We start from the raw sequence: 25,245 nt of genomic DNA, 5'->3' as shown, positions 1-25,245 counted from the left end.
AGAGCTGCCAGCCGGGTACGTTACCTCAGGGTACGTTACCATGTGCTTGATTTCTGGAGGGATTTGGAGGGCTTCGAACTCTTTAATCTTCCCTGGGTCAACATCCTCCTCCAGCTCCCAGGTGCTCTCCTCATAGGGCAGTGAGCACCACTTCACCAAGTAGTGAGTCACCTCCTGCAGCACAGAGAGAAACAGGCTCAGAGACAGGGAGGGTCAGCAGCCCTCCACTCACCCTGTGCCAAGGGCCCTTGGAGACAGGGAAGCCTGTGCAAGGGAAGGCTGGGAAGGCTCAGGGTGCTCAGAGATGACCCACAATGTACACCATGGGGCTGGGCCTCCTGCCAAGTCTCCCTCCTTCCCTCCATGGGGCAAGAAAGAGATGCAGCCTCTCACCTCCCCAGTGTCAGGGTCCTTTGTGTGAGCCACCTCCAGAATTCTATCTACCTCCACGTAGTCAGGGTTGAACAAATCCTCATCAGGCTGTGATGGCAAACAGTAAAACAGGAGGTAAGTTCAAGGTGATTCCAGGGTTAAACAGATGGGCACAAGTAAACAGCTGCGGGGCATCTCTTCCCAGGATACTGCTAGCTGTGTGCAACACACCAAGTGCCCTGGACACAGGTACAGACATCTGTCTCTGGGCAGGGAGGATGCAGGAACCTGGCAGAAGGCAAAGCTCTTTCTTTAGATCAGTCACATGCTCCGTGCTGCCCTTGCTGGGAGGCAGGAATGTCCTCTCCAGCCTATCTGGCCCAAAGGTACAAGTCCTAAGCTGTCTACTCCAGCTGATGTGCAGCATCCAGAACTGCGACAGCCACAGTGCATAGCACCCAATGAACCCCATGGCTGCAAGGGTGACACCTTGGTCTCTGTCTCTGCTTCCCTCTTGCCCCACCTGGCGTAGTCCTTGGAGAGACATGGCCTAGGGCTTGGGAAGGAGAAAAATCAGGCTTCTACACTCACAACTCCCCAAGACCCAGTTAGTTACAGGAAAAGAGCATGTGCTCCTTGCTGAACTGTTGGTGGTACAGAGTGTTCCAACACATGCTTTTTTTTTGCATCCTGAGAAAGACCCCAAACAGACTTGTGAGTGAGAAATTTGACACACACCCCCAGCTTTCCAGCTACAAAGAAGAAATTTTCATAGCCTACTGGCCTGATTTATACTTGTAAGAGGCAGTTTGAGGAGATCCAACAACTATCTCTGGAGCAGCAGGATAAATTATAGAACACCTTTCATACTAAGCAAGATTAATCTGCTTACAGAGAAGAGCAGATATTTATAGCTCCCCCTCTCCCACAGCATCTCTGCTCCACCACAGAAGCACCTCCAGTCCTATATGCTGCCCTCACTCACACCAAGCAACTCTTCCAGAGCTGGCAGTGCCCGGCAATAATTCCATTATTCCATACTGCTCATAATTCCACCAGAGACACTAGAGGTGTCCAGGGCACAATCACGGATCCTCAGCTCCAGCCCTGGTGCCTTTGGCCCTGGAGACGGACTGGTCTGGGCAGCAAAGTGGCAGGGGCAGCTCCTGGCCTGCTCAGAGTCAGACACCACTGCTCACTGTGCTCCACTCTCACCTCTGTAAAAATATGTTTCATCTGAGCCTGCTTGTTCCGGAAGCGCTTTATCTTCTGCGAGATCCTGGGGTCCTTCTCCAGCTCCTCCAGCGTTGCCCATTTACAGTGGAGGTAAGAGCTGCAGGGGAAAAAAATCAACAACATGTGACAAAGAGGCCTTTGGTCCCAAACCATCCACCACACAGAGCAGCATGGATCTCCCAGCGATCTAGAGAATGCCCAGCCCAGCCCATGCCTGTGCCTATGCCTATGCCTATGCCACCCCAAACTGGGGAAAGCCATGCCCCAGGACCAGGCCAAGACCAAGCACTGAAGCTGCAGCAGCTTCCCTGCTCCCCACCACAGCTGGCTCAGGAGGACAGTGATGCCTTAAGTTTTAGCTTTAATATTTTCCAATATTTTTTTTTTTAATTGCAGATTCTGTACTGCATTAGTATATAACTCTGAACTTCATATAAAATGTTAGCATGTTCTCTTCACAGTTTAGTTAGAAAAAACAATCCTTTTCCAGCCTGAGAACCAATGACACCGTTGCAGCTTTGGGCCCAAAAAGTATAAACAGGGAATTGAGGAGAGCAATCTGGGAGGATGGGACTCCATAACCTGAAGCTGTAATTGGACAATTAACCCAAATATCTAAATGGACCAAAACTTATAAAAGTGTGAAAACTCATGACCCGTTGTCCATCCTGGGTGTACCCTCAGCCGGGGTCTTGTACTGCCCAAGATGTATCCTTTGAAGGCCTTTCAGTAAATCTCTACTTTATTCCTTTAATACTGTCCAGCCTCTCAAGGCCTCAACAGGGGCAGGAAAACAAGGATGCTGGGGCTGCAGCTAGGGATGGGATGGAGGTGGCAGTGCACAGTCCTTGCTCCTGCGTGCACAGGGCCCACGGAAAAAAGCACCACAAGTACAACACTGCACGTACAAGTTCCGGTACTTGACGTAGAACTCCTCTGTCTCAAATGCCAGGCCTCCAGGATGAGCCTGAAACCAAGGGAAGGAGAGTCAGTGGCAGTCAGAGGCTGTGCAGAAGCTGTAGGGGCATGCTCAGCCATCCCCTGCCTGGCCACAGGCTCCAGGGACTGGGCCCCAGGGATGGTGAGGACAGCCAGGCACTCATTGTGCTGCTGCTCCAAAGATGCAGTAGCCCTGGGGAACATGACGTGAGACCATCCTTGAGCATGGGGGACTCCAACACCTTCTGGGCATCAGCCCAGGCCCGACTCCTCTCCAGAGGCTTTCTGGTGCCCAGGACAGGAGAGGCACCACATTGATCCACAGCTCAGAAAGGTGCCAGTCTGGGCACACCCCAGCACCCCACCACAGAAGTAAGAGCACCAACTGCTGCTACATCTCATGTCCCTGCTGCACAGGGCAGCCAGGTGCCATCCGTCCTCTGCTCAGGGACTTCCAGCCCCACTGACATCTTTGCCACTCACCTCCTTCTGCACCATTCTGGAGGCAAGGATCTTCTCAATTATATTGGCATCATCCTCAGGAGGCTCCTGGGGACAGGAAAAGAGAGCTCTGTTTTTCAGGTTCATCACACGCCCCTGGCACGCTCCCAGCACTGAATGGCTGCTTGCTCCTCTCCCAGTCCCCCAGCCGGGCAGACGGAGTTGGCACTGGGAGCTGGGAGAGCTGTGCTTGGGGAGCCCCTGCTGGGTATGAGGGTGTAGGTGCTGCCAGCCCAGCTACACTCACCCTCTGCCTGTCCTCTTCAGATCAGCCAGGCCACAGCACAGTCAGGTTTGCTGTGTGGGTCCTTCCAGCTACACCAGGGCAGCCAGAGAGGGTGGAAAGCCTCCCAGAAAAGAGGAGGGAGCTTGGACACTTCTGCCCATGGACTCAAGGAAGGAATTATGCCAAAATGTGCACATTCCTGCTCCAAGGCACTCTCCATGCCACATTCTGGTCATGCCTTGGCAGTTATACAGCCCCATAATGCGGTATGGCCCCAAGGGCCTCAGGAGAGCAGGCAGCATGTCTGTCAGGCCCTGCCACATGTCACCCACACACTGTCATCTGCCCATGGCCACAGGACCCTCTGCTGGCACCCAGGGGCTCCCAGCACAGCTCCTCTCACTGAGCACAGGCTTTGCTGCAGGTGGCCCTAATGCTGTCCTGCTGCCAGCTCTGGGGAGGTGGAGGCTCTCCTGGCTGCAGCTGTGCCAGGACCAGCCTCACCAAATGCCAAGGGACAAGAGAGCCAGGCTTGTGCCTGTCTATGCTACAGAGGAGACGCACAGAGGAAGATGCAGGGGAGATGATGGACACCAAAAACATGGAGCCTGCTTGAGCATTAGAAATATCACTTCTGCTTTGGCTGGAAAATAGTACAGCAGAAGGAGGAGCAAAGTGCAGAGCAGAAAGCAGAAGGACTGTTCATTCCCTTCTGACAGAGGCAGAGTATGGACCAAGGCAAAGCAGCGCTGAGGTGTCACTTTGCAGACTAGAAAGTCTCTCAAAGAATGGCGTGGGACAGGCTGGGGAAGATATGGCATCCCACACTACTCATCTGAAAGTGTCTGGGAAAGCCAAGACCATGCCCAGGGCCACAGCAACCCTTCCATCCCCAGCCTAGAGGTGATTGCTGCCTTGGCACCGTCCTTGACTGCAGGGCAGGATGTTCGACCCAGCACCACAACAAAATGAGCAGGGAACAGCAGGTCTGCCTGGGCTCCTTGGCTGCCATCTTGAGGCCCAGAGCAAGATTTCTGCCCCATTTGGGGAACTCTGCCCTAAACTGGGTTAAGACAGCTGAAGGGAGCATGCAGAAGTGCTCCTGCTACGGTTTGTGCAGCGCCTGTTCCCCTGTCCCCAGGCATCTACCCTGGCACTGCTGGGCTCTGCTTGACTGTCCCGCAGCGGGTTTGTGTGGACACGGCCAGCACAGCAGTCCAGTGCCCTGGAGCTGGGCGCTCCTGCACTGATCCACAGCCCTTGCACAGGCTTCCACTGCTCTGTGGCTCACTGCTGGCTACCTGAAGGCTGCCGGAGGAGCCCTGCACTGCCCTAAGAGCTGCTTAGGACCATGTCCACGATGCAGGGGGAAAGCTGCAAGTCCAGGCCACGGAGAGGGCAGCCCTGGGGTTGCAGCACTCACATCCTGCCCCGTCTGTCAGTTCAGATCCTGGGAGCAGCCACAGGCAGGCTCAGCTGGGCAGGCTGGCCAGGCCTCAGAGCAACCACCTGGCCTGGCTGCTTTGGACATCGGCTTTAATGACCCATCTGCAGCAGGGCAAACTGACGTGGAAGTTTAGGACCGAGAGAACAGGGTGGGAGCATGGACACATGTCAAAGGCAGGCCACACCTGCTGCTTTGAAAATCTCACTTGGAGAGATGACTGCCAGGAGGCCAGCTGGGACACAGCCACAGGCAGAGCTGAAGCAGCACTGGCAGCATGTCCTGTGGCAGCCCCAGGCCAGGCATGGATCATCAGGTCAGGGCTTATCAACAGAGCTAATGCCCACCAAAACCTTGGGAAGAGGGGACTAGAGAGGGTAACAGAAACACCATGAAAACAACCAGTGACCATTATTAATATCTGACAGCTTTGTCAGTGACAAGAGAGATTGAAAGAGTTGCAGGATCCAACACAGTCACAGACAGGCAGGAAGGAGCAGCCAGCACTGAAGCAGTGGGCAGAGGCAGAAGGACAGCAAGGCCCAAACCGCAGTTTTGGTTGGCACTGGGTGGTGCTGCCATGCTGCCCAGATCCCTGCCATGCTGCCCAGCAGATCAGCTCAGCTGGCAAAGGTCAGTCTGGCATCACTACACTCTGAGGCACTGATGGAGAGCAGCAATGCAGGCAGAAAACGATGACATGGCACCTATAAAGCCCTCAGCTGGCAGGAACAAAATACTAGAGTAATCGTGGACAGAACCTACAGAGACCAAACCCAGAGGTGGGCATGGGCAGTGGGTAGGACATGTCTAGCTGTGTGACACATTCCAGAGGCCTTAGTCTCCAAGCAGGAGGGGGACAGTTGGACCAGCATGCCTCTTGTCCCTATCACAGTGTCTAAAAAACCAGCCTGAACCCTCCCAGACAGGCACTCTCTCACCCCATCCTCAAGATGGGACCCACCACTGCCTCAAGCCTCAGCACTGACATTTTGGAATACCCTGCATGAGGCTGATCCCCCACACCCCCAGTCCCACAGCCAGCAGTACCTCTGCCTGCCACGCCAGAGTAGAGGCGGAGAGCGCGGAGGTTCGCCCAGCTCCCAGCACAGCAATTGTCTCGCCATCATCATCCACAACCTTGAAATCCAGGTCCTCGTTGTACTTCCTCCTCTTCACCTGCCGTCCTGAGCGTCGTTTCTGTATACGGCATGAAAAAAGGCAGTGCCAGGAGGCACAGAACAAGTACCTCCTCCTTGCTTGAGTGGCAGAGAGAAAGCCCCAGGGCCGCCAGAATTCCCTGCAGGCCCCAGCAGGATGGGGGTGGTAGGAAGAACAGGCACTCCTTGCGGTGCTGAGATCTCCACCCTGGCCCACAGAGCCCCCCCAGTCCCCAAGTCGTGAGGCAGAGGAGCCCTGTAGAGATGCAGGGCATGCAGCCCCCCAGGCTGCAGGGCCAACGTGTCCCCCTGTGCTGTGCCAGGAAAGGGAGCTGCCCAGAGCTGTGGTGGAGAGGGACACTAAAGGCTGAGACATGCAGGGCCCAGGGCGGCAGGGTGCACGCAACCCTGGACCAGCAGCTGACTTCAGGCTGATAGAAGCTGACCACAGTGCTGAACATGCTCTCTGATTCCTGTGCCCAGAGGCCCTTGTTGTGGTCCCACTGAGAGGCAGCCAGGATTTCACCCACCAGCAGCCAGCTGAGGGCTTTGGACATACCTGGCTGTCAGCTGACTCCGCAGACTCCTCCGGGCTCTGTACAGATGGGCTCAGGAGATCCTGATCCAAATCCAAACTGTTCACTGGTATCTCATTTTTCCTCTTCCCTTTCTTCTTCTTCTCCACAGGGGTGTCTTTGCTGCCGAGGCAGACTGACAGTTAGATCATGTCCTGGGGATCCCAGGGGAGAGGCAGCAGGCACCACACAGAGCACTGCTCCCACAAGATCACCCAGAGGCAGCTCAAGGCTCCTGGGACCTCCCCCAGCACTGGGGATCCCCAGTCACTGATGCTCATTAAGCACACTGAGTGTTTCTCCATCCAGCTCCAGAACACTGGGATGAAAGGGTCCACCTGCCCTTCCTGGTGTGAAGGCTGGGTGCTCTCACCAGCCAAGGGAACAACCCTGCAGGGGCTGTAGGAGCTCCAGGGGTTCAGCTCACAGGGTCTAGCACAGGCACAAAGAGGATTTCTCCACCATCAAACTCAGTACACCAGTGCAGCAAGGTGCCTCCTCTGATCACAGAGCTCCCAAATACATCCTGTGCTGACCAAAGTCAGAAATAAAGTTCAGCAGCTTCAGAGGCAACCCATGTCCTGGCACCCTGGCACTGGAAACAAACCTTCAAGCCCAGTCTTAGGTGCATTGGCCACACTGCTGGCCACCTCCTGCCTGTGCCACAGAGCCCTGCCAGACCTCAGTAAACATTTACACCAAGCCCAAGCTGCTCCAGTTCACGGTTTGTGCTCCTGAGTCACAGCACTGAACCCCCTCCCAAGGCAGCTGAGCAGACTGGCGTGAGCCTCCAGCTGGAGGGAGTTAAGCCCTGTGACTGCCACAGACACAGGAGGATGCAGATCCGACTCCCACAGGCACAATGGCCCATCACAGCAGTCACTGCCCACTCCAAGGGCCCGCTGGGAAGCTCTGTCCCACCAGGCAACTGTTCTCCATGCTCAGGTCATGGAGGGGATTTGGGCTCTGCGCCCATGAATCCCACCGCCTTCCTGAAAAACACGGAAAGACAAGCCCAGTCCCATGGCATGTTCTCAGGGTAAGGGCCACCTGCACCCCTGCCTGCACAAGGAAACAGGACCAGGGAGCACCATGGTACAAAAACACCTGCTCCCAGCATGCCAGTCCATCCTTTCCCTGCACAAGGACCACTGTTAAGGGAACAGCTCCAAAGAGCTGGTGCTTGTCCCAGGGCTGAGCAATGCCTCCTTCCTCACTTCCAGCCTCACCACTTGTCCCCTCCACATACCAGATCTGCAAAGTGGCAGAGGAACCATTAGTTTCAAAGCGATGTCAACATTTTAGCTTCATTTAATAAGAAAAATCTCTGCTTGCCTGTGACTAGCAAAAAATAAAGGTAAAAATCTGTTGTTCAGGCCAAAAATGCCCTGGCCATGCATATACGCCTAAATTAGAGGCCCTGAAAGTGCTCTGTGAGCAGTGCTTCCACCAAGCAATAACTCCCAAGATATTGATTTGTAAGTCACAAATAACAACTGCTTCATTCATGAGTCAGTCATTGACTATGATTAAAAATAATTTAGAAGAAATTATGCCACCATTATCTGCCACTTAGAGGACTCATAGCAATCATTCCATCTGCACAGAGTACAAACTAACCAAAGCCTGCTGCTCACCTCTCCCCTCCCTGTACCGTCAGGGCCCCTCAGGTACCCCCCCAGCTCCACATGGCCAGGGAGTACAGGGGGATACACAGCCCTGCTCCCAGCAGAGCTTCCACCCTGACACCCATGGGCCATCCCTCACACAGGGGGGTTTGCTGGTGGCTGACCCAGAGCCCAAAGCAAGTCTGAAAAATGGCTCAAAGAGGGGCGACAAAGGCAGGAAAGTTCTTAGGAGGACCCATGGGCTGGACTTTCCAAGCAGCAGAGCTGGAACTAGGTCCTCCTGGAAGGCTCAAATGAGTGGGAGGAAGCACCACAAGCTCAGGCTATACTGGGATAGAGCATCAGGAATGCACAGAGCTTTGTGGAACTCCCAGACTCCCATACAGTTTCTTCTGGCTGCATGATGTGTTACAGAGTTATATTACATTGTGTGGTTTGCACGAAGTGGCCCCTCCACCAGGGCTCTGCTGGTACCCAGCACACAAAGCTGGCCATCTTTCAGCCCCCCATGATATGCCCAGAACCTGCTATGCCCAAGTAGGAGGTTTCCAAATCTGCAGCTGGGGCTACCCTGCCATGAGCCCTGTCTCTGGCAGGGTGATGTCTACCAGCTACTCACAGCGGGTTGCAGAGTCATGGGCTGCCCTGTATGTAATGGTCAGCACCCTGCAAAGGCACTGCTGGCAGCTAAAGGACCTACAAGAGCCTTGAATGCCTCCACAAACCGGCACGGCCTGCTCTTCCCCTGGGTTCCCCTGCTTTGGTCTGGTCCCACAGGTCCCACCGCAGGGGCAGATCTCTGTGAACTGCCTGTATGGTAGGTCCTTACTGGTGGAGAAGAAGTGTCATTAGGAAAATGTGATAGCTGCATCCCTCATTCCAGGACCCTTCTTGGGGTGCAATGCTGCTTTCACATGGGCTTCATCCTTCCCTTCCTTGCCTGCAGCCCCTCTCCACCTCTATGCCTTTGCTGCAGCCTTCCTTGGGGCCCGGAGGAGCCCTTCCCTCACCCTTGCAGCACTGTCCGCTTGATCCGCCCATCCCCATCTGCTCTGGCTCACCAACTCATGACGAACATCTGCAGAGCCCTGGGCTCAAGGAAGAACACAAGTGACAGCACTGCACAGCTCAGGGATCTGCTGGGGACATGGCACCCAGCTCTTCTCCTGCTGAGCAGCCCGCACCTCCTCTTGTCCACAGCCAGCCCATACCAATGGCATGAAAGGCCACCCCTGTGGCAGCTCCACAGCCATGGCCTCTCCAGGATCTGGCTGTCAGTGAGCTCTGAAAGAGGAAGGTTGTGGAAGACCAAACTAAATCGGTGCTCTTGAGACCTACTCTGCTCCCTGCACACACTCTCCATTAAAAAGAAACCAGAGCTTCTGGCCAACCAGCCTGTTAATTAAAAGGCTGAGGAATTACCAGAGGCAGTGGCGCTGGCCTGTGCAGTACAAGGGAGTCCTCAGGCCTCCCTCTGGCTGGCTTTGACTGTCAGCACAGCTCCACAGCTGCCAGAAGGGACAAGTCTTCCAGGAGAGGGAGAGGGGATGGAATCTGCTCCACCATCCTCCCAAACCTGAGCCAAGGGGAGGCAGGCTGGCCCTGGGTGTGCACAGACCCTCATTTGCACACAGTCCAGGACCAGGTTTTTCTCACTCACACGCCCTCTGCCCAGGACCCAAATCATATATGACAGGCCGTCCGCCACACAGCACCTCACTGTGCTGGTGGGACACCTCCCCAAAGCCCCTTTTGCCCAGGATGCTCAGCACAAAGGCCAGACCAAGGAGAGGCCAAGACTCTCAGGTGCTCTTATGGATCTTGAGTCTCATGGGGCCATATCCCCAAAAGAGCACCTGCCTGTCCCATCTCTGCATGGCCAGAGAGCTGATCCTGGCATCCCAACCAGCACATCCAGCCTTCAGACCAAGTATCCTGCACACCCAGTGCTGCTCTCTCCCAGATGCAGCTCATGCAAGCCCGCAGCCCTGTCCACAGCAGGCATAGGGAAAAGGCCACACCACCACCCACCTGCTCTTTTTGGATCTTGATCTAGGGGCTGGCTCAGAGCCACTCTTCTTGTCTTTAGACTCCTTTGGAGCTTTGGGTTCCCGAGGTTTCCGGGGCTTCTTAGCCACCTCCCTCTGCTTAGGCTCCTTCGGCTTCTTAGACTCCTTCACCTTTTTAGGCTCTTTTGGTTCTTTAGGCTCTCTCCTCCTCTTTGGTTTTACCTCCACAGCTGCTTTATCTCCCCCTTCCTGCTCTCCCAGATCCTTTTTCTTCCGTTTCTTCTTCACCCCCGTGCCCCCACTGTCCTGCATCCCGTTCTGGGTGCTTGTCCGCTTCTGGGCAGCCCCATTGGGCTCCTCCTTTGGGCACTGGCACTGGCCACCTGTGTTTGTGGCTGTCACTGTCACCTGGTGGGGCACCTTGTCCTGCTCTTCACTGCTGGCAAAGGTGTCCTGTGTCTTGCACTCCCAGGCAGACGACATTGGGGAGAGGCTCAGTGTTTTTAAGCTTGGCGGCTGCGGAGAGAGAACACAAGGTGACAGATGAAGCAAATACCACAGCTGTAAACAGCAGGTGTCCTAGGGGAAGCACAGCTCCACGAGGCTCCAACCACCCAGTGCAGCACGGCAGCATCCCTCAGCATTCGGGGACTATGGCTAACAGCCACCACGAGTGGACGCAGCTCAACAGGAGGAACCCCCCGTCTCTGCCCAACAGAGGCTGACAGAGGCCTTTTGGCTCCCCACTAGCCCATGCAGGTCCCAGCAGAGGTGGCTGGCCCCAGTGTGTGCCCCAAACATTGCTCTGCCTTCGATCAAACACTCCAGACTCCACTTGGCTAAGCAAGAGCAACCTGTGCATACACAGCACTTCCTGCCTGTTGCCCCGAGCCAGAGATTGTCCCAGTAGGGCAAGGAGAGGGAATTAGAGATGCCTAGCAGCCTACAGAAACAAAAATAGGGTTCCCAGGTCCATCTGGAGCAGAGCTTGAGGCAGAAGAGAAGGTTTAGACCAGCACTGTTCACAGGAGCTGCTGTGTGCTGGGGCTCCGTCCAGGCCAGGAAAGAAGAGCTGCTCTTCCTCCTTCAGCACTTCCTTCATTTCCTGTGAACTTTCCAGCACTGAACACTGAAAGGAATTGAGCTGCCTCCTGGGCATGCTTGGCCCCAGCAAGCATGACCAGACAGCAGCACGGAAGGGCCCCACTCTCCTCAAGCAGCAGTAGGAGCACCTGTTGTGAGGGCCCAACTCAATGTGCAGCAGCCTTCACTCCAGGAGAGCAGCCCAGGCTGGCAGCGCTGGCAGGGGACAGTCCAAGGAAGGGAGCTGTGGGTGACAATTCTCAACGGGAACCAGAAACATCCCTTGCAGCCGCTGCCAGAGCAAGAGAGCAAGGGATGCACAAAGGAGCAGGTAGAAACGCAGTTGTGTGCTGCACAGATGGGGAGAGGAACATGTTCAGCTGCTCTACCGGTCAGTTCCCATCCCCAGGGCCCCAGCTCCTCCTAACCCACGGCTCAGCCACGACCAGAGGGAAGCAGTGGCCATTGCTGGGCTTGCTCATGGCTAGCGGGCTGGTAGGGCAGCACCAGACTAAGCCCAGCGGCACAACTGGGGCTGGAAAGCTGGTCCTGCAACTGGGGGCTGAAGGCAGTGCCATGAGACAAGACACGGGCCCTTCCCACCAGCCTGGAGGTGTCACCTCCTCATAGGAAACCTGTGGGGCAGCTGGTCAGGGGCCCAGGAAGTGCTGGGCAGCATCTCCTGTGCCTGTGGGGACAGGGGCAGTGCTTGCCCTGCCACCTCACACACATGGCTGTCCCAGGCCAGGGGTACTGCTTCCTTCACAAGCCCCTTCCCTGGTGCTGAGATGGAGATGCCAGTGCCTCTGGCAGCAATGCCCTGGCTCTGCAGAACCTCAGCACCGTCCAGTTCCTCAAGACTCCTCAGAGCTGTGGGAGAAACGCAAATCTTTACATCTTACAGGCTGAGGACTAGAGCCCATCCAGGGTTGTCTAGGCACAGGATGCTCTGTAACACTCGGACTTCTGATTTGGATTAGATGGAAGCATTAAATGAAACAGACTGTAAGGGGAAAGGCCCCTGATGCCCCTGCAGCCACCCACGAGTGGGGCTGCAGGCTTGGCTGGCGTCGGTCAAGCAGGCTGCACCCTCCCTACGTGCATCCCTCCCTACGTGCAGCCACCTCCAGCCCTGGCCCCTGCTGCTGGAGCAGCCATCACAGCACATCCCACATGGACCAGCCATCACAGGGCACTTAGGAATTAAAGGGAACCTATTCAGGACCAGGAGAAAATCAGCACTATTGATGCTGCTTCTGAGACCACTGGCTGCGTATCAGGATCAGTCCCAGCCTTTGCATTCCTCAGCTCTTGCAAGATGGGGACCAGCTGCAACAATTTAGAATCATAGAATGGCCTGGGTTGGAAGGGACTTACAGATAATGTACTTCCAACACCCTGCCCTGTACAGGGACAACTTTCACTAGACCAGGTCGCTCAGAACCCCATCCAGCCTTGACTTGAACACCCACAGGGATGGGGTAGTCACAGCTTGTCTGGGCAACCCCTTCCAGTGCCTCACCACCCTCACAGCAAAGAATTTCTTTCTAATATCTAATATTTTATATATGTATCTATATATGTGTATTTCCTCCTAGTATCTAATCTAAACCTACTCTCTTTCAGTTTGAATCAATTCCTCCTTGTCCTGCCACCATATGCTCTTGTAAAAAGTCCCTCTCCACCTTTCTTGTAAGTCCCCTTTAAGTAGTACCCCAGATAAGGACAGTAGAACAGAATAGCATTTTACTCACTTGCTAAGAGCAGTAGAACAGAACAACATTTACTTTTGTCAAGGACAGTAGAACACACAGCACAGCCTTGTAGAAATAGATAAAGGATGTAACTTAAGCAAACAGAAGTCATGCAAAATGCAAGCAGGATGCCAGCTCAGGTCTACAAGGCTGGCAAAGTAGAAGTTAGGCAAAACAATGATATTGTGCTTACTCAAAAACAGGGGTTGAGAAACAGCCACCTAAAATGGAAACCAGAAGTTGAAGATAGGCCCCAAAGAACTATGTAAGGACTTCTGATAAGGGGTGCAACCATGTAAAATAAACCCAAGGAAGTGTGGGGATAGCTAATGAATATGTAATCAGTGTGCATGATAAAAATCCTATCCACCCAACACTAATCCCACTGAAACAGAGGAAGGATCCCCCCTAGTGACCAGCATGCTGCAATAAATGCCCGCTTCTAATACTCAAAACTGTGTTACAAAGTTTCTATCCAGGCAATTTGGGTATCACTCTTTTAGGTAAGCGCCCCTTAGGAACTGGAAGGCTGCAATAACGTCACCCGTAAGCCTCCTATTTTCCAGGCTGAACAAACCCAATTCTCTCGGCCTTTCCTCCTAAGAGAGGTGCTCCATCCCCCTGATCAACCTGGTGGCCTCCTCTGGACTGGCTCCACCAGGTTCGTGTCTGTCTGGCACTGAGGACTCCAGAGCTGGATGCAGCACTGGATGCAGGTGGGACTTCACCTGAGGGGACTAGAGGGGCAGAATCCCCTCCCTTGACCTGCTGCCCACACTTCTTTTGATGCAGCCCAGGACATGGTTGGTTTCTGGGTGCCAGCACCTATGGCTAGGTGCGTGCAACCTCTCATCCACCAGCACCCCCAAATCCTTCTCATCAGGGCTGCTCTCGATCTGTTCCTGCTGCAATCTGGATCAATACTGGGACTGATACCAAATCTACACTTCCTTAAAGATCTGCCAGCTCTGTCCAACTCCCTTGTCCCAGAGGGCAGTCCCAGGGAATCCCACTGACTATCTCCCTGAAGAGCTGGAAGTCTGTTTCCCTAACGCTCAGAGTCAGCACCTTGGCCTGGGACCTCTGTGGGCATGAGCTGTCAGAGCCTGCTGTGTCCCAGGAGCAGTGCTGGTCCCAGTCAGCAGTGACTGCCTCCATCTGGAGCAACCAGAAGCCTCTGGTGCAGGCCCTGCTATGAACGGGCCATCAAATGCCATCCTGTGGGACCCAGGCACGCAGCCAGGGCTCCCAGAGGGAACACATGCACAGAGAGGCAGGGAGACCAGGCTGCTTCCCACCAAGTGCTGCCAACCTAGAAACCATACTCAGAAAGCTGGTCTGTTTTGAGGGGAGAATGCTTCATGTTATGCTCCTGAAGCCCACGGCAAGCTCTGGCCATGCATGTAGGACTGTGCTGCCAAGCAGAGTCTGCAGCGAGAGACTGGCACTCTGCCATGAGCCAGGGAATGTGTTTTTTCTACTATCCCTTGATGAGGTTCAGTTTATCCTGGCTTCTTGTCAACAGGAAAAGCCTAAGAAAGCAGAGCCAGCTTGTGCTCCTGCATGGCTCCAAAGCACCCTCACTGCTTCACCTGCAGGAGCCCGGCTGGTTCCTCACGGCAGCCAGGAGCTCACTGTCCCCGTGCCGCTCTTGCCGGAACGTCGGCTGCTGTCCCTGTGCCGCAAGGGAAATCACCTCTGCTTCCAAAGGCTGAGAGCCTGAAGGGCCGGTGTCACAGTGATGGGGACACAGCACTCACTGCAGGGAACTCTGCTGCAGCAGCAACCTTGGCCCGAGTGGCCTGAGATACACGTGTCCATGAGCAAACAGGCTGCCCACTGCTGTGGCTGGGCTACTGGTCACTGTGTCTGCAGCCATGGCCAGCACTGACATACCACCACACTCAGACCCCCTTCACAGGAGAGGAACACATGTAGCTGCAAGAGCCTAAACCTGGCAAATCATAGCCCTGGGACATGCTGCAGCAGGGCAAGGCAGGTTGCTCTGGGTTGCTCCGGACCAGCCAGGAGCTGCTCTGGGCAATGCTGACCCTGAGGGGGCAGGAGTGGGGCAGGGCAGGCAGTATCTCTGTACACCATCTGCCCAGGCTGGTCCAGCAACAGGCTGCACCCACACCACGATGAACCCACCTGTAACCCTGCGTGCCAATGCACCTGGGGACATTCAGTACTACTCATAAGGTACTGGGGAAAACACTAATTTTGGTTAAATCCTGCTGCCCTCCTAAGTGGCTTCTACTTCTCAAGGTGTGAGGGGGTCTCCTTGTCACACGCTCTGTACAATTCAGTTTTGCCATCCTCCCCCTGCAGAGCTCTCTTGGCCCAGCTAAGGCACAGGTGCAAGTCACCCTCTCCTCACAGGTAGGCTGTGCCAGCTCTCAGGCCACCTGCCTTATCCTGCTCAGCACTTCTTCCAACCCCATTGGCTATGGGGTGGCTGTAGGAAGCACGTAGCATCAGGAGGTACCACACAGCAGCAGGAGGGTTTCTGCTCTGTTCCTTTTCCCTTTACAAACCATGAAATGCACCCTGGGAAAACCTGTAGGCAGATGCCAAACTCTGCCAGTGTTTTACAGTCTCCTCCAGGAGCAGGGACAGCCAGTTCTCCCATACTTTAGCAGGAGCATCTTGACACTTTCCTCAACTTTTCAGCCTCCATTTCCATTTCAGCATCTCAGATGACTGTGGGAATCAACCAGCACCTTTCTTCCCCAATTTCTGCTGTGAAAGAAGCAACATCTTCCCTGTATTTGGCTTCCTTGCCTTTAACTAGTTTAGTTAACTTAAATTTAGTTAACTAAATTTAACTAATTTACACAAAGATCTTTCATCAGGACAATGCTTCATGTGTTTACAAGCATTTGGTGAGAAACTTCCTCAGCTGCTGGTTGGGAGCCCACGAGCCTTGACCAGCCCAGCCCAACTTCAGCCCTGTGACCCAGTTATCTTTAATATCCCCAAGATATTGCAAGGACTAACTCTGCTTTGCAAAAGTCATGTTGACTATTCACCAGTGTAGTATTTTCAGAAGCAAAGTGTTTAATTATTATAGTCCTAACTATTTACTCAATGTCTAAGTGAATCTATTGACCTTTAGTTTCACATTTACTCCCCTCTCCCCTTCCATGGCCCTAATGGGTGATGGACCCAACACTATTTATTAGCAATTCCCAAAAATCATGGTGTTTCTTCACAATTCCAGAGTAAAGACCCTCAAAACAGGTGCTTTATGTTACTTTGCTCAAAAATGTTTTTGTCACAGCCTTTAAGGGCAACCCTCAGATGCCTCTGGCATCAGAGATGGATCTGGGTAGAGAGCCTATTTGACTGAGCTGTTCTGCCAACACTCAGTTTCCATGAGCCCTCACTTGACCTCACCATATTTCCTCTGTGACTCCTCTTAAAGACTTTTTAAATCCTAAGAGAATTGGAAAAACATTTGTTATTAGACTCCATGCCTTCAGTGGTTCCTAATGTGATGCCCTGCCTTGCTACAAGGTTACTTTTAAATTCACAGAGTATGCGTCTTTTTTCTTACTATCACTTTTTTAAACTAAATAGAAACATAATTTTCCATTCAACGGCCCATTCTACATATCATTTTACATGTCCACCTAAGCAAGCAGCTTTGTTGCTTCTGGGTATTTTGGAGTGGGGAAGAAAAAAAGATGACTTCTAGATTTTGGTAGATGATGCCCATCTCTGAACCTCTGGTAAACCAATCCAAGCAGCCTCTGCTTCCCCAGAACACTTTTTATCCCTAGAACTATGCCTTTGCACTGTGTCTGAACTGGCTTTTTTTTGGTGATGATTGTAATGATTTCACATTTCCAGAATACACTTTTATGTAATTTTTTTTTTATTCACAGAGGAATCTTTTATAAATTACACTTCATACAGTCCTTCAGCATCAGCTGGAGCAGGAAGTCTTGTTCCATGTGTCTAACTACTAACAAATAGAAGGTCAGGAGAAAAAAATGTACAAAACCTCCCCAGAGAGCTGTGGAGGCTAACAGAGTGCACTTACAATTGTAGGACCCCATTCTAGGGCAAAGCCAAGGTCAGGGTGGGCCTTAATGGGGTGGTGTGTTTCCTTAACTTAAAATTGTTTCATTTATAGTCTCAACTTGAATGCCAAGTTTTTATTCAGTGTGGGGGGGAAAACACCACCAGGAGGTAGGAGGCAAAGCAGCTCCTGCCCGGTACTCAAAGGGCTCCCTCCTCTCTCCCAAACTGCTGAGCCTGTGGGATGCACTGGCTGCTCCAGCCCACAAGGCTCACATAGCACCCCGGATCCTCTGCAAGCCCCCCAGCAAAGCTGGGTGCACAGGCATGTGAAGAGACAGTTTACAAACTCCCCTTGGCACATGTATGGGAGCTGAGGAGCAGTGAAATTCAGCAGTGTTTTCCCCATACCTGCTTAGGGCGAGGTTAGTGGGACTGCCTATGGTGAGCCAGGGACAAAACCTGCAGCCTCACCTGCCTGCGACAGGTACCTGCAAAGGGAACACAGGGAAAAGAGGGGACTGCAAAGAGAAGGCGGGGAGGGGAAGAAGCAACATCTGCCGCCCCATAAAGGAAGCGCTGATTTACACAGATTATGCACTTTTAGCAGCAGCAGCAGCAGTAATAATAATAATTAACAATAATAATTAATAATTAATAAATAATAATAATAATAATAATAATAATAATAATAATAATAATAATAACAATCTGTGAGAGGCAGGAGCAGAGAAGCTCCTCTGGACCCACATGGCAGAAGTCACATGCCAGCACTGCCAGGAGATGTGATGGGGATGAAGGAGATGTTGCATCTGCACTGCTGGGTGTTGGAGCCTGATCCATATGCAAACCCTGCACTTTCCCATGAGTTTGGATGTGGGAAGGAGAAAAGACCAAAAGCTTCATGCCCACCCCATAATCAATCCTACAGGCTTTCCTCTCCAAGAGCAGTGTTCCCAGCAGGGAAAAGCTCTGCCACAGCCTCAGGATCTGACTGGCAGCTCTGTCTAGAAAGAAGGCCACAGATGAGCTCTTCCAATGGTCACAACACCAAGAGCAGATCCACCTCCCCTGTCAACCAGGCTCAGATGACATCCACATACCACAGACTCATCAGGCAGTGTGACTGCAGCCAGCAGCACATGCCACCTTGCTAGGACCATTCAAGCCCCGTTTGCTGCACTCTTGGCCAAGCTTTCCTGCAGCGTGCCAGGAGAGCTCTGCAGAAGCTGCATTTGGGTCTAGGGCATGTATCAAACCCCACAAGGATCTGTTCTGTATATGGAGTGTCCACAGGGACCCTGACTGCAGGGGTCATCAAAGGTTTTCATGCTCTTTAGGCAGAGACTGATGCCTGGGGGCTGCCCAGCACCCCCACTGCCCATCTCCCCCTCTCAGCACTAACCGAAGCCACCAGCCAGCCTGCCACTCCAACAGCAGCCCAAGATGGGCACCATGACACAGCTCTCCCTCCCTGCCGTCACTAGCCCAGTCTACCCACACAGCTGGTTGCAGAGCCCAACAGGCAGCTCCTTTCACACAGAGGGTTTTGTCAGGCTGGTGAGCCAAACACTCCAGCAGCCCCATCCCCACCAGCCGTGTCTACAGCATGGGCTGTTGTGCTCTGGTTGCCCAGTGTCTGCACCCCTTGTTTCCAGCTCTTAATCCAATGCAACAGGAAGCTAAAAATATACAAGTGCCACCTTCCATCATGTCTCTGAGCAGGCTCTGCAGTCACCATGGGATGATGGAGGTGCGTGCGCGATGGAGGTGGGGCCTGGCTGTGTTCCCAAAGTGCTCCACCACAATGCAGCTCTCAACAACTACAGCTAGGAAGCTCCATCTGGTGACAAGGCCAGCCCTGGCAGCGGGCACACGTGTTCCCACCACCCTAGCAGAAGGAATGGGTGGGCAGAGGGCAGTGCTGCTGCCCTGGGCTGTCCACACTGTCCTCTCCACTCAGGACAAAAACCTGTGCAGCCCTTGGAGCCTGGGGGAGACCCAGCCCTTGTGGCTGTGTGTGCAGGAGAAAGGCACACTGGCAGCTCACTGCTCGCCCTGCCCTTCACCCTTACAGAGTGAGTACCCAGAACTACTCCACCCATCCAACATCGAGGGCGAGGGCGGGGGGTCATCAGATCTGACAGTCTCACCATGACAAAAAAAAGGCCATAGACAGCCTGGGACAGAGCTACAAGTGCCCTCGGGCTTGGATGGCCCTGCCCCCTGTGCTGCTCCTACTGCTCAGGAGCCCGCTCCAGCCTCCGGCAACTCTGGTAAAAACCCCCAACTGCATTTGCAGTACGTGAGACAGCAAAGCTCATTTTCACATACACAGACCCAAAAAATTTAGGAAAACCCTTCATTTTATGCAGTGAGTGCTTGAAGCAAATGCAAGCAGAGCTCCCCCAGACGCTCCCAGGGGCCTCCCTCATGCAAGGGCTATTCAGGAGCCACATGATACCTGCAGCCCTGGGCTGTTCCCCATTCCCTCTCACCACTGTCCACACACTGCAGGGGATCTAGCCGTTCCTGCCACTTCCAGGAAGGAAGCCCAGGCAGGAAAGTCAGAAGACCCCTCCAGGAGAAGGCTAAGGGGTCACAGGACTTTCCATCTCTGTCTCCAATGCAATTCTGCTCTGCTCTCACAGTCCATGCAGGATGGGAGCATTTCCATAGCTGTAGAATAAGGAGATTTAGAGGCACTGTGGGATAACTGCATTTATTTTAGTTCATTATTTCTCTGGTTATTTAACAAGTCAGAGTTTGGCAGAAATGAAGAGTAGAAGATCCTTCAATGCCCAGAGACAAGCAGTACACAGACAGAGAGACAGCCCAGGGAATGATGGTGCTGAGCCCTCAAATGAAATCCATCACTTGTCATTGCTTTTGGGGGTAACCAGGCACTCCTGTCCCACCTCCACCAGCAGACAAGGCACCCTGGCATGAAAACTTGTAAGTCATGAGACAAGTGACAGGTTTCACGAGTTAGTCACAGCTTGGTGACAAATGTACCAGATTTTTTGTGCACTACTAAGGAAAAAGAGTTGTGGAAACACAGCCCCTGCTTTTGCCAACAATAGCCCCGCAGACGAGTGAACCAGTTAGCAGTGCTCTGTAACCCAACCCATCAAAATTTGCACAGGAAGAGAACCACTGCTACAAGGGGCACAAGGGAGCGCACAGAGGAGCTCCTCCCCAGACAGCCCACTCTGAGACCCCATCTCTTCAGCCTAGGTTTCCTAATCCACTAGCAGTGGCTATAGGGAAGACAAAGCACTGGCCTAGGACAGCCAAGGGCTAGGGAAAGGAGAGAGCACATCCAATATTTTTTCCCCAAAGGCAGTTGACAGTTCCCCTGCCATCCCTCACCAATATGAAGAGTACCAGCATTTTGCCAACCTTTTCATCCTTGGGCCTGATCCTACATCCATATGATGACCAACACAGAGCTTCTGAAGGTGAGAGGCTGGCAGGGAAATACATGACTTTTGAGAGCCTTGGAACCACAAAAAAATGCTTTTGAACAGAGAGACTGTTCAATGGAAGGCAACAGCCCCTCTTGGTGCCATGAGAAGTCTGTTTACAAGGTGTGGGCACTCCTGGGCTCAGGTGTCCAGAGTGATGTGGAATGCCATCCCTTGCGAGTGTTGCCCCCAGTGCTGTTCATCTGAGCATTACAGGGAGCCACCTACCCCTTCAGCACCTCAACCAGGCACACAGAATGCCCACAGGAACCCTGCTTGGCCAGGCTTTCTTCCACACACTGAATTTGGGAATGCTACACCCCACCCCATGACATGCTGCAAGGTTTGTCCTACACTGCTGCTGGCTTAGAGAGCTCAGGAGATGAGCAGCTGGAACTGTACCCCTCCTTGCTCACACCACATGCCTTTATCTCCCTCCCAGATTTTATCTGCAGCAACACCTATAGAAAATAATTTTCAGCTGAACCCTCTAAAATCTCCAAATGGTGGGGGAGGATGGTTTTGCCGTGCTTAAACCCCATGTCATTTCAGTAATCCCATTTCCAGAGCACCCAAACCTGCTATATTAGCTCAATGAGTGGCATGAATTTCTTACCTGGGCTTTGCTATCAGAGGAGGGAGTTCACCAACCCACACCCCAAAGCATCCTGCTCTCCTCCAGGCCTTTGCTCTGCCCCATCAGGAGCAATCCAGCCATGCTGGTACACAAGACCTTCCATGATCCCTTCCTCCTCTTCCTCACCTTGAGGCTGGCTCTGCTTCTTCACAGTATCTTTAGGACACACTGCTAAACTCATTACTTCCTACAGTACTGGTACTCTGAACACACACCTTTCAATATCTGCAGGGTGCAAGCCCAGAACAGCACACTGACCTCTTCAAAACACTTCCCTCCCTTCCTCCTCCCATTTACCTGCTATGGCAGTGTGATGTGCCCTGAGTAGCACGTGTTGCTTCAGAGCTGGTTAGAAATGGCACAGGCTTGTGCTCTCAAGCAGATTTATCCCTTCGCTCAGTGCTAACTTTAATGGTTTCCCATTAAAAGCAGCACAGACACAAATTAGCGCCAGGTAGACCGGTTTGTTTTACACCTCCGGTCATATTTCAGCCCCATAGGCAGAGTGGCTCTCCATGTATGTAACAGGTCCTTTCCCCTCAGCAGAGTGCCAACGGTCAGGCTCTTCCCCTGCACACAATTAATACAGAGACCACTGGCTCATAAATCTCCTCTGGGAGCAGCAGACTGTTATGATCCAATGCGGCAATCCAGAAATGACAGCTTCGTGATTTCTTCTGATTAAGGGAAGAAAACTCCCCCCGTCCAAGCTCTCACAGCTCCCAGACATGATCTTCCTGAACCTCACAGCTGGTTATTAGTCCTGGTGTATCATGTTAGTAACAGCAATCACAGCAAACGTGGTTTTGTAATGAGATTACAGCAAGAACCAATACTGTGGACCTTTGAGACAAAAAGAAAGGCTGTTTCTCCACTGGGGCAGCACCAAGTCAAGAGCATTCCACTGCTGAACATAAACCCCAACTTGTTCAATGGTTCCATCAGGCTCACCCACTCTGGGGTGCAGCTCAGGTCAAATTTCAAGGAGCGGAGCTGCACCCCGTCTGGAAATTCAAGACAACACTTGCCCAGCCTCCTTCCCACCACACATCAGTTGCAACAATTTCCACATGGGACATGGTTCTCAGGCCTTGACAGCGGAACTGGGAGAAGGAGAGAGGGTCACAAACCTGCTTTTCTTTTTTCTGTATTTTCATTATCATCAAATCTGGGATGAATGTTATTTCTGCAAGACACAACACAAAAAAATTCACAATGATGAGACTGCTGAATCTGAGGCACTCCATTTTTCCATTCACCCCTCCAGAAGGCTGAGCCAACCCCGGGGCTACTCAGAGCAACAAAGCTGTCAGAATGAAACTCTCAGGGACAAGCTTGGGGACATCTGCTCTGCTGAGCCACGGCAAGAGCCCAATCAGTTATCACCACAGCTCAGCGCTGCCTGAAACCCACCGGCCAAGACCAACATGGCAGCCACAGTCTTGGCAAGAAGCGGCACGTCTGAGGCTTGCACAGAACTCCTCAGAGCCCCAGGTATAGCTCAGGTCCGGCTGAGAGATTTGTTGGATGCTGCCAGCCCTGCAGCAGCAGAGGGAAGTAAACAAACCAGCCTCTGCCAAGCAGCAATGACAGCAGAAATAGACAGGAGAGGATGCGGGAACTTGATGTGGGCTGCAAGCCCTATGACTGTGACCACGGAAGAGCTGCTTTGGGGACAAAGATGGGGCAAGCAATGAGGAGAAGAGCCATGTCTCCTCACAAGCAGCCCCAGGTGCAGTGCTGGGGCCGGGCTGGCTGTGTCCCCAGGCCTGTGCCCCCACAGCAGGGAGGACCCCACATGAGTGGCACCCACCTTGCAGCCCACAGAGAGGATGGGCTGAGGGAGGGATCATTTCCAAGCAACTCCTCCACAGCAGGCCTGATCAGAGGACCTGCAGTTTCAAGTCCAGCTTTTAGCAGCACCTTAGTGCCAGGGGCGACCAGATCCCCACACTTTTCTCCCCAGTGGATCAATGAGGGGTCTGTGGCAATGCAGGACCATGATGTGACAGCCACAGCTGGTCTGAAGTTGCGCAGATAAATTTGCCATAACAGACACCAACTCAATCAGTGTTCTGATTCAGACACCAACTCAATCTAAGTTCGCTAGAGAACAGAAGTAAACAAGTCCTCGCGTATGATAACGATAGGTCGGATTCAAATTCAAACAGGGGACCCCAGCCAATGCCATTTAATTATGAATGCAGACGTATCCTTGGCCAGTGAGCTGGGTGGTGCTAAGATCCCAACCAATCAGGTGTGTAAGCACAGGATATTTGAAGCCCCTATAAACGGGGGTGCTCAACAATAAACTTTGGCTGTTGTCGCATGAACTTTGGTGTGTTCTGAGGTGTGCCTGTCTCCAAAACTGCGACAAGTGGTGACCTCCGACAGGATACAACAGCTGCCACGGTTAGAGCGGGGAGACAGAGGGCAGCAGGGAAAGCGGGAAAGCTGCCTGTAGCCTGTAGAGCTGCGGAAAGTGGAGGGCAGAGCTGTGGTAGTCCCAGCGGAGCAGCAGGTATAGCTTTGAGCAGCGTGGAAAGCTGCGAAGAGCAACGGGGAAAGCAGCATTGGCCCGGACCCTTTGTAAATAGAAGAAGCTGCCAGGAAATATGGGAGTATGGGCTTCGGTGGAAGAACACCCTGTGGTAAAGGTATGGACCCTCTTTTTATCTGATCAAGGGGCAAATTTTGTGGAACAGGCTCTGGAAGCCGTTATGGATGTTATAAAGCCATGGGAGACTTGTGGAAGAGGCTCTGGAAACTGCTACAGACACTATGGACATTATAAAGCCCTGGAGAGTTTTACTGGACTTGCTGGGACAGTTAAAAGTCAAGTGGGATGCAAGGATGGTGGTGGGGATGCTGCAGTCTCCGCCCACTGGTGCATGCAGCAAAGACAGGGCACTGGGCGAGGCAGCAGGAGGCAGGCGTGCCACACCAGGTGCGTGGGACAGGAGGATGGGCAAGACAGCTGCGTTGTGCTGCCAAGTGATGCCACACCACGAAGCCGCCCCATGCCGGGACACCTCACTAGCGGAGAGTGCCGCAGCTGAGCCAAGTTGCTGTGATGGTGCGTCAAGCCGCTGCGAAGCCACATCAAGTCACGGAGCGACATCTTCTGCTGAGCCGTGCTGTGCCACTGTGTCAGGCGAGCACTCTGCAATCATGCCTGACTGCGCTGGCTCTACAGCCGCACCACAGTGGCATGCGGCCCTCGCAGAAGATAAGTGCCCTGCAGCCACCCCAAGCACGCACACCAAAACATCCTTCACCACCACAGACACACTTGGACCACTTTCTCCCAGGGCTGACTGGCTGGGGTCCAAAACTGCGCCTACGACCCAGCTTCCACCGGGCACGCCCACTAGCTGCTGCGACTCGTGGGCGGACCCTGGAGATACATCACCACGGATACCCAGACGCCATATCAACGTCCTTCCCGGAAGTAGCGGCAGGATGGATGATCCCAAAGTCCCAGTGCCACAAGCGTTGCCATCACCACTACCAGAGTTGGAACCGCCCCTTGTACACACACTGGTAAGGGACTCGACATACACACAAGACATGACACCTTTTCCGCTACTGAGTCAGCGCTGTGCTGCAATTTTCCATTCGACCCTGGCGGGTCCAGCCACACCAAGTGATGCAATCTTGGGGAGCCCTGAACAGCCACCACTGCACTGGGACAAGGGGATCCCAGTCAGCAGAGGACAGCAACCTTCTCCTGCCCTCCGTGCAACACACCTTCGCGGTCACGAGGCTGCGCCGCCACCGCCGCTTAGGGGGTAGGCACGGCCCCAATCTGCGCCTCTCCAGCCAGCCACTGCTGACGAGCCAGTGCTGCGACTGCGGTCTCCATCCCAGCCAGCACCGAGGCCGCGGCCCCCAGGGCAGGGGGGGTTCTCCAGCCGCAGCCGCAATCCCATTCCTGCTTCCTGCAGCAGCAAGAAGAGGCAGCAGCACAGCCGAGTGGTTACAGCTGTGTTGGGGAGACACCAAGATTGAGGGGGGCAGCAGGCAGGGCCATCCAGCCACCACAGCCCACTGCAGGCACTCACCGTGGCCGTGCAGACACCTAGCATGCAGGTCAAACCCACGGAATTGAGACACATTAAAAAGCTCCTTTGGTAAGGTTTTCAGGAATTGGACAGGACAAATGGTTGCCATGGAGACAAGCACCCA

The 25,245-nt window shown here is 53.4% G+C and overlaps 1 protein-coding gene and 1 long non-coding RNA gene across 12 annotated transcripts in view; one reads left to right on the top strand and one right to left on the bottom strand.

Moving 5' to 3' along the window:
* CHD6 (chromodomain helicase DNA binding protein 6) overlaps nt 1–25,245 on the bottom strand; it is a 98,290-nt gene that overhangs the window by 33,908 nt on the left and 39,137 nt on the right. For 5 of the 11 annotated variants that reach the window (XM_068208176.1, XM_068208166.1, XM_068208173.1 and 2 more), the window contains exons 2-10: nt 22,188–22,243; nt 10,113–10,606; nt 6,438–6,576; nt 5,769–5,918; nt 3,031–3,096; nt 2,517–2,575; nt 1,588–1,705; nt 394–480; nt 25–174 (exon numbers count right to left, since the gene is read on the bottom strand). In XM_068208176.1, the coding sequence (XP_068064277.1) occupies nt 25–174; nt 394–480; nt 1,588–1,705; nt 2,517–2,575; nt 3,031–3,096; nt 5,769–5,918; nt 6,438–6,576; nt 10,113–10,606; nt 22,188–22,220 (1,296 nt within the window). In that variant the 5' untranslated portion in view covers nt 22,221–22,243. Of the gene's footprint in view, nt 1–24; nt 175–393; nt 481–1,587; nt 1,706–2,516; nt 2,576–3,030; nt 3,097–5,768; nt 5,919–6,437; nt 6,577–10,112; nt 10,607–15,145; nt 15,373–22,187; nt 22,244–25,245 lie in introns of those variants that run through there. The other 6 variants (XM_068208168.1, XM_068208169.1, XM_068208178.1 and 3 more) reach the window with 3 other exon arrangements.
* LOC137484464 (uncharacterized) lies at nt 15,556–16,939 on the top strand. Its single transcript, XR_011004884.1, has 2 exons — nt 15,556–15,812; nt 16,818–16,939. It is a non-coding gene; the product is annotated as an uncharacterized lncRNA (long non-coding RNA).

The sequence above is a fragment of the Anomalospiza imberbis genome, chromosome 17, assembly GCF_031753505.1.
Source record: "Anomalospiza imberbis isolate Cuckoo-Finch-1a 21T00152 chromosome 17, ASM3175350v1, whole genome shotgun sequence".
Classification (NCBI taxonomy): Eukaryota; Metazoa; Chordata; class Aves; order Passeriformes; family Viduidae; genus Anomalospiza; species Anomalospiza imberbis.
The sequence above is the reverse complement of the archived record's forward strand: the minus strand, read 5'-3'. Positions and strand labels throughout refer to the sequence as shown.